The sequence below is a fragment of the Coturnix japonica genome, chromosome 8 (assembly GCF_001577835.2).
Source record: "Coturnix japonica isolate 7356 chromosome 8, Coturnix japonica 2.1, whole genome shotgun sequence".
Taxonomy (NCBI): Eukaryota; Metazoa; Chordata; class Aves; order Galliformes; family Phasianidae; genus Coturnix; species Coturnix japonica.
The window spans coordinates 11,130,387-11,142,999 of NC_029523.1; the positions used below are offsets into that span (position 1 = coordinate 11,130,387).

General features: G+C 39.1%; 1 protein-coding gene across 3 annotated transcripts in view; it reads left to right on the top strand.

Moving 5' to 3' along the window:
- DPYD (dihydropyrimidine dehydrogenase) overlaps positions 1-12,163 on the top strand; it is a 319,673-nt gene extending 307,510 nt beyond the window's left edge. For all 3 annotated transcript variants that reach the window (XM_032446240.1, XM_015870373.2, XM_032446239.1), the window contains 3 exons: positions 754-897; positions 8,376-8,516; positions 10,714-12,163. In XM_032446240.1, the coding sequence (XP_032302131.1) occupies positions 754-897; positions 8,376-8,516; positions 10,714-10,884 (456 nt within the window). In that variant the 3' untranslated portion in view covers positions 10,885-12,163. The remainder of the gene's footprint in view (positions 1-753; positions 898-8,375; positions 8,517-10,713) is intronic.
- Positions 12,164-12,613: the final 450 nt, after the last annotated feature.

The window sequence follows — 12,613 nt, forward strand, 5'->3', positions numbered from 1 at the left end:
ACAAAGGGACTTCTTTCAGGCATGTGGGAGTTTGGCAGGTTTATGAAATCTGAATGAGCACTTCCATGTTCCTGGGTGACATGTGAGTTTTGCAATTTAGTGAAATTTTCCTCTAGGATTTGCTTAATTGGACTCAAGGATTAAACGTCACAGAGAAGACTACAAGTGTTTCATGGAGATAAATGATGAGATGATTAGAATGTGTTTCTGTTCATTTGTTGAGCCTTACTTTGGTTAGACTGTTTGTGAGCCTTACTTTGACAGGGCAAGACAACCTTCTGCTTTCAGAACCTGAAGTGCAGGTTTGTATGCTTTTAAAATACACAGGTGTGTCTAAATAGCTACACAAGTGACTACTCAAACACAGCTAGAGCCCTTCTAAGTAAACCGATAGTTTTGTGATACCTTTTCACATTCTATAGAAATGAAGTTCCACGTTTGAATTATTTAATATGGTATATTTTTATATATAAGCAAATATGCAGTAGGGAAATAGAAGTCTGTTGGATGCTGACATGCAATTCAACTATTTTTCTGCTGCACCATATTAATATTTTAATATTCAATATAGATTTTCAAGTCAGATCCTGAAGTTCATGGTTGATTTTTATTCACTTCTCACTCTGATAAAGTCCCACTGATTTTTATTTCAATCTCCTGAGTAAGAAGCAAGTCGCATTCAACGCTCATTTTATTATGCCCTATTATTAAGTATATTAATAACATTCATGATTATTTATTTATTCTTTTCAGAAACTACCCAGTTTTGGGCCTTACCTGGAACAGCGCAAAAAAATCATAGCTGAGAACAAGATGAAACTGAAGGAAGAAGGCACAGCTGCTGTGCTTCCTGAAAAGAAGCACTTCATTCCAAAGAAACCCATTCCAGCAATCAAGGTAAAAATAAAAAAAAAAAAGAAAAAAGAAAAGTATGTTTATATGTAAGATGTGATCAGCCATCAGGCAGTTGACATGCATAGTCATTTCTTGCAGTTTGAGTTAGTTATTACTGCTTTTAAGCTTGTTAGAGGGCATCAAAGACAACTATTTATGCAGACTTTCTAGCTTTTAACCAAAATCGATGGGAAATGATTTGTGAGGTATGTGTATAGGTATTTTCCTAACTTCATCTTTCAAAATCAAGATATTCAGGCAGTGGAAAAGTAATTGTAGAACACTGTGAATTCCTTGAGGAATGAAGTTGAATCATTTCTCTTAATTTCTCTTAGTTTAAACACAACAGTGTAAGTTCCACTTTGCATGATATCTCTTGATTATTTGTGATGTATTAAACAATTCCATCTCTCATGTAGAATCAGTGGAAAAAGTTGGTTTTCAATACACGTGAGAGCTGATTCCTAGGTTTTCAAACTGAACTTTTAATGCTAGAAGATGTTTGTCTAAGGAACTGATCCACCCTCTGCAATGGGTAAATGTCAAGATGAAAATAAAACCTGTGCCCCCATCTACTGCATAGTCCATACATTGGAACTTTTCCCTTCCTTTAAGTAGCCAATAAAATTAAATGTCATCAGCTAATCATTCTAGGGGCTCTCTTTAAGACCTACTTAAACATCATGTTTAAACAGGAAAAAAATAATAATAAAAATCAGGCAAAAATAATTAAATACAAAAGGAAAACTTCTATCAGCAATCTCCTGTAGGCTCTCTTATGAAGCCATATGGAAATATCTGCTGAGCTCATTAGCAGTCTTTATCAGACGTGGCAGAATATCAGATATTCACAGATGATAACTAACTTTCACTGTATGATCCATTCTGTGTGAATTCCTGCAAAAAATAAGGCCAAAACATAACATACAACATGGACAGTGGCTCAAAATATATAATTCCCAAGGAGATTTTGTGACATAGACATTTACTGCCATGTGCTGCCTTCCAAGCTAGCTGCTAGGACTGAAAAAAAAAAAAAAAAAGCCAAGGGGAATTTTTGTGTCATCTTGTTTAATTTCAATTACTTGCCATTGCTATAGACCTCCTTCACTTTTGGATGGATCTTTTTGGTTGTGAGACCTGCTACTGAAAATCTCTCTCCTCCTTTTGTGCAGAGGCTCCCTTCTTTATGTATGTGAAAAGTCTTGAAGAACAGCAATGAACTTTTTTTTCCCCCCTGCACTATGATGAACATTTTCAAAGGATACTTGACCTCAGAGGTTTTATGGTTCTATTCTCTTTGCGGGAAAGTATTGATGTAGGAGAAAAGAGAAAGAAGAAACAACAGCCAATAACTGCATTTTCAATGAGATAGCGTGCTTCTGAAAACAGCAAAAAATGAAGAAAAAAACAAAAAACCCAACCGATACTGTCCAAGTCCAAAAGCAAATAAACTGAATGATGGAAAAATTTTAGCAAGAGGGAAAAACAGACATAAAGACTTGGAAAAAAAAACAAAAACAAAAACAAAAAAAACAAACAAAAAAAAAACATAAATAATAAGTTGAGGTCAATAATTTATCATGCCCAATTCCAACTACAAAAGCAAAAAAGAGCCCAGCACTCAGAGACAGGTTAAAAAGAAGAATAGAGGCCTTACTGCAGGGAAGAGGAAAATGAATTCCCCAAAACAAAAACTTGTTCATAAAGGCACTGAATACTTTTGTGTGTGGTGGCTGTGAGGAGCTTCTCAGCCAAAGAAATCAGGTTAGCCTCTTTCTTGCACCTTCATTTAAATTAAACGAGACTGAAAAGGACTTTGGCAATTAGAAGAAGGCAGCTGATTTGTGACAATCTTTCAGCCTCAGCATCTCTTTAGAAGGGTTTGCTTTAATCATCATGAGAGAAACAGCAATGAGAGATGTCCACTAAGGAATAGCAGAATACCTGGATTTTGCTTGATGTTAGGGAGCTTGTCACTCTACAAAAGGATGCGTTGATAACGTTTATTATTAAATGACCCATCCATAACACATTGTGGAAAAAAATCTGCCAGGAAGATTGAGAATATTCATTACAGAAGCTGAGTGAAGCTTACTGAAAAAAAAGGTGACTTATCTGATACCCTTCCCTGATCATGGATTCTCTGCAGAGAGGCAGATGAGCTCAGAGTTGAGTGATTTATCTGTAGCTGTCCTAGAAGTATTCACATTTAGAATTACAAATCCCAAACTGTCTTCAAGCAGTTCTGTCTTGGCTGACCCTCTGGACAGTGAGGAGAATACATTCTGTTAATTCAAACTAGCATATCAGGGGAGTGGGAATGGTCATCTCTTATAACTAATCCCAGCCCAACGCCAGCCCTGTGAAGCAGAGGTATGACTGAAAGCTGGGAGCACCTAACAGCCAGATGCCCTTGGGACAGACACTACCCTTGGTTTGGCTGTCTGCATTTTTGGAGGGGAACTGCAAATTTCCTGATGCTTGCCCAGAACTCCCTCATCTGTCTGATCTACTGTTGGGTTGGTGATATGTAAATTCCAACATTTGTTTAAATTATTCGTGCTGCCAAAATGTCTTTTTTTAATAGACTTAAAAACCCTCTGTGATTATCCAAAATTTAATTTAATTTTTGGATAGCTTTCCCCATGGCTTTTCCCTTTATTTTCTCTATTTTTCAATATTAATCAAAACTGCATACTTTGACACTCAGCAGATTTGCTTCTTCTTTTCTCGCTTTTCTGTGCTTCATATGGTGGATATACACCCCAGATCTTTTATTTTCTGTTATACTGGTCCCACATATGTATTTGCCTCAGGTTACCACCTTCTTTCCTTAGTCTTTATTCCTTGTATAATTTCTGTGGTTTATTTCTCGATAATCCAGTGTGCTTGAGACCTGATACCGCAATGTTCTGTCACTATTTATCTGACTATTTATTCCTTCACAGGCCTGTCCTTGGGACAGACTCCCATTCGAAACAAGCAGGTCTCTACTTCTACTAATCTAAAGATTTCCCAGCTTTCCTTACCTGCTGTTGCTGTCAGCTCTGAATGATCTTTTCTCCCAAACGTGGTGGGACATGATAAGAGTTTTGTGCTGAAGCAAAATGTGTGATATGTGGACAAGCATATGGGTATCCCTTGAACCTGCACTATGAGACTCTGACAGTGCCTGCATTGTGCTGTGGCCTTCTAAAGGGAGACTAGAATAGGACTGTGATGTTCGGCATCTCCAGAGCTTGCGGTCTTTTTCAGTGGAGTATGCATGAATCTGGGTGAGCTGTGCCTAAACTGTGAATTGTATTTACAAATACAGGTTTACTAATACGATGGCTAATGAAACGCTAATCTCAATTAAATATTTGATACACTTAACATTAAAAATACAGCTATAGTAATAAAAGTAGCATTGTAAAAATCCTACAGAACAGATCTGCTCCTTGTGTATACTCAAAACCACATCTGCTTAGCTTAGTGACAAAATGAATTTTTTCTGCACTCATTAGTAACATAAAACTAATGGATTCTGCTCTGATTCTCTCCATAGCAACTGAATTCCCTGCCAGTTTCATTTGGTACAGTTTTGTTGAGAAGAGTGGGACAGCACAGCAGTAACCAAATGAATGCTCTAGGTCCCAATGATTGCAAAGGTGTAACTTAGGGCTAAATTCAACTGATTTTTTTCTCATTTTTTTGTTAATTGCTGCTGGTAATGCACAAGCCAGAAGCACACAGCTTGATGTTCAAAATCTGGCTTCTGTTTGCAGGTCTGGCATTTGGCACAAAAAAAACATTATACTGTAAACACTGCAGATTTGATCTGGAGGCCATTGAGATATACCAAGTGTGGAATCCCATAGCACCATTTTAGACAGTCTCTTATTGGAGTGAAACTGCATTTTTAAACCGTGAAAGCTGATTGTTTCTTGCTGCACTGTTTATTTTGTTTCAAACATTTATGATTCGATGGGAGCAAGAAACTCAGAGATAGCTCGAGATGCTGTGAAAGAGTGCACCTGCAGAACATCTTTTAAGTACCAGTGTTATTTTAGTCAATAAAGTCTTCAAACTTTGCAAATGGATAAAGATGTGCTTTCTCCTTGAGAGAAGGAAGTGCATAAAAGACACAGCATCCAGGAGCATAAATGAGAAGTAAAACATATGACACAGTCATTTGAAATCACTTTCGAGTCTCCAGAATGTCAGCACCCTCCCTGTTTGGGTTTCTCGGTCCCCAAAAGAGTATTTTGTGAGCTTTGAGAAGTGAGACTTGCTTACAAATTCAGAAATCACCATGTCATATGCATTGTTTTTGCTATTCCCTTCGTGAGTTTATAGCTGGAAAAATCTGTTTTGATCATGTTCTGCTTAGTAACTATTTCCTGAGCTTACCTAATGGTATCCTAAATCTTGGACTGTTTCCATCCTTTCCCCCAGCTGCTTCTCTGGAAGGCCATTAACCACCTCACTCCTTTCCTGCTTAAAAGAAACCTTTTCTAATTTCCAGCTTTGAATTTATTCATGTCTGGCTTATAATCATGCGTTCTTGTGCCAACATTGTCGCTTATCTTGAATAGCTCTTTTCCTTCCCTGATGTATATATAAAGAGACATCATATTCCTGCTCTGCCTTCATCTTCCTAGGCTAAACATCTTGTTAGGCTCTTTTTGTCTCCTCTTGTATGCAAGGCCCTACACCCCCTGATTATATGAGCAGCCCTTCTCTGCAACCTGCCAGAGCTTTGGCTTTTGTAACATTCAAACCATGTTTAAAGTATACAAATGTGAATCCAGCAACTCCCTGAGAAAATTGTTAATTACCTACGCTGTTTAAATACGTGCCTTTGTTAGATTAAAAAGCGTTTCACTATCAGGAATCTTCCTGTGTAGACACTTTTAAAATGTAAGCAGGCAATGGAAAGCTTCTTCTCTGTAGGTTGCACAGGTTTTACATCACTGCTTCAGATTCTAAAAGACAGAAGCACAGTCCCATACTTACAGACAACAAATCTATTTGTGGCATGCCATGCGATGTTTGGGAGCTGTATACACAGGAGAGAGGCTTATAGGATGCTTAGTATTGCTGAGGGCAGTAGATCGCAATGAAACCTCTAACAGGTATGGTACAGACAAGCCTACATGAGAGTTGAAACAAACAGGAGCTGAATTCGACAACTACAATTTTTCAGCAGATACAGATGACTGCCGAAACCTGAGAACAGTAGCGACCTGAAAACTGCTGACCAGTTCCCAGTAAATCCATTAACTTTTCTGAGAAAGAAAAAGAAAACACAGGGGCACGAGCAGTTCCTAAGGAATTAAGTTTGATTGAGGTACTGTTCATCAGAGGAGGTACACAAAGGGGTTGTGTGTTCAAGCTTAGCCCTTTGCAATAGCAGAGCAAAAAGTATTAGCTTAAACACTTTCAAAGTAGTTAATTGACCTTTTACAGTGGTTTAAGCAAATAGATTTTACTCCAAATTTGCAGTGAATTTGGACCATGCACATAATCAGCTTGCACAGCTCCGCTGATGAGTGCTAACTCATTAAGCTGTGATAACTTGCTCACTTGCAGTCATCTGTCCACACTCATCATGCTGCCTTGAGCAGTGTGCCATAGACATTTTATACTGAAAGAGCATTAATGTTCTTTACATGTTGCAGACAAGAACTGGAAGGCTTTTAGCGTTGGCTGAATGCAACCAAGGTATTTCACTTATAAGCAAGTTAGGATTTGGCACAGAGAAAACATTTGAACATTTTTGGAACAACAAAAAGAAGTGTAATTTCCCTATCCTTCTTCGTGGGTTTAGGATATGGCTGAATTTTCTACCTCTGCAGACATTAACAGCAACCTCACAGATCCTACTGCTGAATTCAGTGAGATATGAAATTTATCTCATGGTGTAAAGGCACTACTGAAACTTACACGATGAAGGCCAGGCAAATAGAGACAGTGTTCAAAAGCTCTCAGTAGTATCCGGAAGGAAAAGTTGAACTGATTTCTATATTTAATCCATGTAACAAAGATTTTCTTTAGAATTAACACTGATAAAGCTGTGTTACCTTATTCCTCTGATGTGGCATAGGAAGGATTAGTGATGCTTAGTTCATTTGAAAGTAAGACTGCCCAGAACAACATATGCAATGAAAATGTAAGGCACTGGAATCCAGATCTTCAGTTTTCTATTTGAGAACTGAAAACTATAGTGAGCACTGTATGGGATTGCAAATCATACAGTTTAACTATAGTATGCTAGTAGACACTGAGAAGGGTTGATATGTTTTTTTGTTGTTGTTTTTGACTGGTGGGAATAAGGTAAATATTACTTCCTCAAAAGAATATTGAGAAACAATATGAAAGTAAACCCTTATCATGTTTTTTGGAAATGAAAGACCAAAGGTAAATACTTTGAAGCTTGTAACTCTAGGTAGACTTGTCTGTATCTTGTTTTCGGCTTGATCTCTGGCATTTTTCAATTGACTTTTATCGAATTCCCTAATGAAAATCATGATTTCTTTGATTATTACCGCAGCATGACTTTGAAGCCAGGTCTGTGCACCTAAAATTCAGTAGGATTTTTGAAATACCTAACAGTTGTGCCCCTTCTTAAAACAAATGTAGAATATGCTGTTGCATCACATAACGTGCATTTATTGAGCTCAAGTTTTTTTAACCATGTAGAACCCTGCACCTAAAATCTAGCTTGTTTTGCAGCATGAGAATTGTTGTCAAAGCCAACTTAGCAAACTCAGAAAATATCCAGGCAAGCAATACTGTACCTCAGAGGGAATCTTGTAAAATGCAGTGATGTTCACCATCTGTGCTATACTTCCGCAAGTTAAGCTGATTTAACTAAGGGATATCTATCCTCTATAGAACCTGGGACTTGTCCCATCCCTGCCTTTCACTGGGCATGGTTGAACTGCCACTGAACTGTGCATTTTCCCTTTACATAAAGAGCAAACAATTTTCATCAGGCACATCCCCAACAACTTCTTTCAGAGGGCACTTGCTCTTCTTGTGGTGGGTACTCACAATGTGTGTGTGTCTGCTATGAGTTCTCAAATCTGTGCTAAAGAGAAATGACCACGGATGGTCAGATTGTCTGCAGCATGTCACTCCTGCTTTGTGTACCATTTTCTTTCCTGAAATGTCACACAGCAATGGTAAAACGTAGACAGATAAAACAGTATGTTCGAAAGTACAACATATGTAAGATATTTGTGCAATGTATTTAGATACAGAGATGTACTTTTAGGGCTACTGCCTACATTCAAAATGTACCTTTATGAAGCTTTCTTTGTATTTTACAGAATATGTGAGAGTTGACAAATTGGAAATTTATAAGAAAAATCCTAAACATCCTCACAATACCTGGCCAATATTTCTATATTAAAGTACTAGAGAGTGCTCCTGTGCAGCTATAGAAACAGCTTAGGTATCTTCTAAATGAGTCAATAATTTTTTTTCCCTAGGATGTAATTGGAAAAGCGCTGCAGTATATTGGAACATATGGTGAGCTCTGCAACACAGAGCAAGTTGTGGCTCTGATTGACGAGGAAATGTGTATCAACTGTGGCAAATGTTACATGACCTGTAATGATTCCGGCTACCAGGTAAGAGCACAGCTGTAATTAGCAGGAAGGCACAATGAGTTATCTTTCTGCTGCTGGGAAGGAAGAATCCACCTTCTGTTAATGAGCAGGTGGCAAAAGCAGATGTCTAAAACACAGCATTTGCACCCCAGTGTGCTCCCAGGCTATGCCATACGAGCTCTGTCGGAGCCGTTTGCTCCACAGCACTCAGTGCAGCTTCTCCGGGGGGGCCACACAGAGATGGGGCCGTGCCTCTCTGCTCACTCTGGGTCACTCTCCTGGCCTCTCCCTAACCACAGGTGGGAACAGGCTTCTTCCTGTGAGGAAGAAAATGAAGGAGTGGGTCAAATGGAGACAGGAAGATTCCAGGGAGACCTGAGAGCAGCCTTTCAGTATCTTAAGGAGGGCTATAGGAAGGGGACAGGCTCTTTAGCAGGGTCTCTGTGGAATCTATTCTGCATTAAACAATGGTTTCTACATTATTTTTTCCATTCATCGCATTGCAAGAAAGGTTTGTCAAAGACAAATACTTTAACTGAGAAATGAGTCTCCTCAGAACACCAAGACCTTTCGTTTTCGTTAATTCAGTTTAATCAATATTGTCTGAAGACTTTCTTAACTACATACAGCCAAAGAAGGAAGTCTTCCCATCTAAAATCAGCTCCAGCAATTAAAACAATTGTCAGAACAATGATAGACATGTTTTTTCCATTGATATGAGAAATCCAATGCTGCATTTGTACAAGATTAGATGATTAGAGTAGTCTTTATCTAAATTTCTTCTTGACACTGATTTGCACTGCCTTGTGTTACATTTCCCAGCAGAAGAGAGACTATAGTTCTTGGAGAGCAAAGCACTGTGTCCTTACTTAGTGCAAATTACTTCTCTATAACTGGAAAAAAATTAGTACCAAAGGATGCAAAGTGTAAAACCCTATGAGGTTGCTAGCAAAAGAAGGTTTTCTCCTTAAATATTTAAGGAAATTGCAAAGAAATTAATGGCACCAATTTGCAAAGAAATTCTTAATTGTAAAGAAGTCAAAAGCCCCACGTACCTCAAAATATCATCTGCTGATCTTTGTTTCAAGATATCCACGCTGTCAGCAGAGCTACCATCTTGTTGGGCTCCAACAGAAGAGCTTTCCCTAACTTGAAGGTGGCACTGCAGTCCAGGACTCTGTCTCTTTGAACTCCTTAATGATGCACATTGTTACTGGGGAGAAAGGAAGGAGTCCTAAATACAAACCAAAGTCTTCTTTGTGCTCAAGCTGAATTAGAACACACAGATTCAGGGTGTTTCGTACTTTGTGCCGTTACTTTTTCTGCAACGGTTTCATCACTTTCTCCCGTGCAAAACCCCAAATGCCACAGACGTGCCCTGGAGCTGCCCCACAGACCCACTAGTTTGCTCCCTGGCTGCTGGCAGTACCTGGGAACATTTGCCAGGCCCTACTTGCTTGCAGACACATGAGAGTGTGGTTTCCAGGCCTGACCTTGTCTTCCTAAAACTCTTACATTTTCCACTGTTTATTATTTTTTTAAACTTTCCTAGGCTTGTTTCTCAGACACTGAAGCTTTTGTGGTTCCGTGATGCTTTCATTTATGCTTTTAATTGCCATTTCCATTATACCAGGAGCTTATTTCATTGAGACTTCAATTGTTGTTTCCCATTCGAATTCACTTATCACACTAATTGGTAATGAGGATTCACTGCATGGAAATGTGAGAAAGAAAGCAAGCTCTGCATGCCCAAAACTCAGATAGCCCTTTCGAAGACTTGCAAAGGAAAATAATCACAGAAGGCACAGCATGGTGTGTTTCTCCCCACTTTTTATTAAATTGTTTGTGCTTTGCTGACAATAAAAAATCAGAAGAGCCCAGAGTTGCCTGCTGCCAGCACTGCTCTGTGGCCACAGTGCTTCCTGGTGTTCCCTTGGCAGAGGGCTGTGCTGTGACACTGCCTCTGGACAGGGAATCATCCCTGTAAGCCTGAGATGCAGGGGCTGGAGTCATCCCTTGCTGCCCACCCTGGATGGTGAGATGGCATTCCTAATTGAACAGTCAGGGGGCTTCTTTCCTGCCAGCCCAACAGTCGCTATAGCTGTAGCACCAGAGTGCACCAAAATGACTCCAAGAGCCACACTACAGGAAATGCAGGCACTGAAATGGGAGTGATTCTGACCTTTCCTGCATCAATAACACGCACTCCCATCCACAGGCTATCCAGTTCGATGCTGAAACCCACCTGCCCACGGTCACTGACAGCTGCACGGGCTGCACCCTGTGCCTCAGCGTCTGCCCCATCATTGACTGCATCCGCATGGTTGCCAGGACCACTCCGTATGAGCCCCGGCGAGGGCTGCCCCTGGCCCCGAACCCCCTGTGCTGAGCTGTGCCGGTCCTGTGCTGCCTTACTGCCACTGATTTGACTTCTAATTAACCCTCGAAATCTACTCTTATGGGGAAAAAAAAAAAAAAAAAAGTGATATTGGGAGGCATTGCAGTGAACTCTCTTTTTTTCCAGTTATTATTTTTATGACAATTAGGTTCTGAAATTACAGAAAGGCAGCAATTAGGTGGTTGTAGCTGTCAGTTGTCCACTGTCTGAATTGTAACTTTTTCCTTGTGATTCGTGCCGTAATTTCAAAAGTCCTCTGTAGGCTGTTTAATCTCTATGTGATTTCTGGCTGTAAATATAATTAAGAAACCATTTTTAATGAACTACAAATCAATGTACAAGCTAACTGTTTTCAAGGAGGCATTTTGTAATTAAACATTACATTTAGTTTTAAAAGAGTTTCTTAGAAGATGTAATTAACTACACGGCATTCAAACAAAGTGATGCTGCTTCTATTTTTCTATGGGAAGAAATGAAAGGGAATTTAAAATAGGATTTAAGAACTGGATTAATCACTTTCAACTACTACAGCATATGGTAGTGTATTTTTATAATCCTTTCTAATTCTTTCTCACACCAGTCACTTAATAAGAATAAATTCGCTGTGCACTGACACATGCTGAACTCTTCAGATTTGGTGTTGCCCGGGTAGCGTCATCCTTACTTTTTTCCCCCAGTGAACACTTATAACATCTATCTACAAACAGTTAAACCAGCTTATTGCAAAGCCCAGGTTTCATTTTAGTGTTTGGAGAAGGGACGATGTGTTTTTTCCAAGCTCATCCTCTAAATAACTTTTTAATCACACCAATTAATGTTCCGGAATGTACACGATACAGGTCAGAGATCTGATTAGGTGCAATTGGAATACATACCCTGCAGACTGCGTTTGCCAAACATGCATGTATAGGGCAAACTGGCAAGATGATTTCCCCCAGTGCCAATTCTTCATACTTAGCGGTTATGTGTGGTTACAGTGATTTCACGACCAAAAAGAAATACAGATTTGTCTGTCTTACTGAACAATATCTCAGTATTAATCCATTTTTCATTCACAGTAGGAACTTTCTAATATGAATGTATTGCTGTCAGCTTTACTCCACTTAAGAATATAAAGCCTTTAGTTTCACAATAATAATAAATGATCTATTCATTCAATTTCTTATACGCTATATTGCAATCGGCAAAAGCTTTGATTAAAAATATTCCCTAACTTTCATTTCCTGGTTTGCGATTTGTGCACCAAATTACAAATAAATGTTGCAAACAACTTGTTGGTGTTGGGTTGTTGTTGGGTGTTTTTTGTATTATTTACTAAGCAGAATTTTCTTCCAGAGACTCGTCAGGTGGTGCTTCATGATCTCTCCAATGCACTCCAGGAATCATTAATAAGTTAATTTACGTGTACATTATTCCACTAATTGCCTATAGTGCAGAATGCAGTGTGCTCTTTGCCCCTGTTTGGTGTTTCTTTGTCTCCTGTTGACGTGTCTTCCTTTTGCATCCCTTTTCCCCATGCTTAAGGCTCACCTTGTGACATCCCTCGGCAGGCTCAAGCCCAAAGTCTCCACTAGTAGCTTTGTCTTCTTACTTCTCCTCACAGTTGTGGATTTTTCACACTGAAGTAGTAATATATAGTTGTACTGATTAGAAAATATTGAATACTCATTTCAAGCTCTTGGTCTTCTGGTAGCTGCTTCTCTCACATGAGTAATAGGAG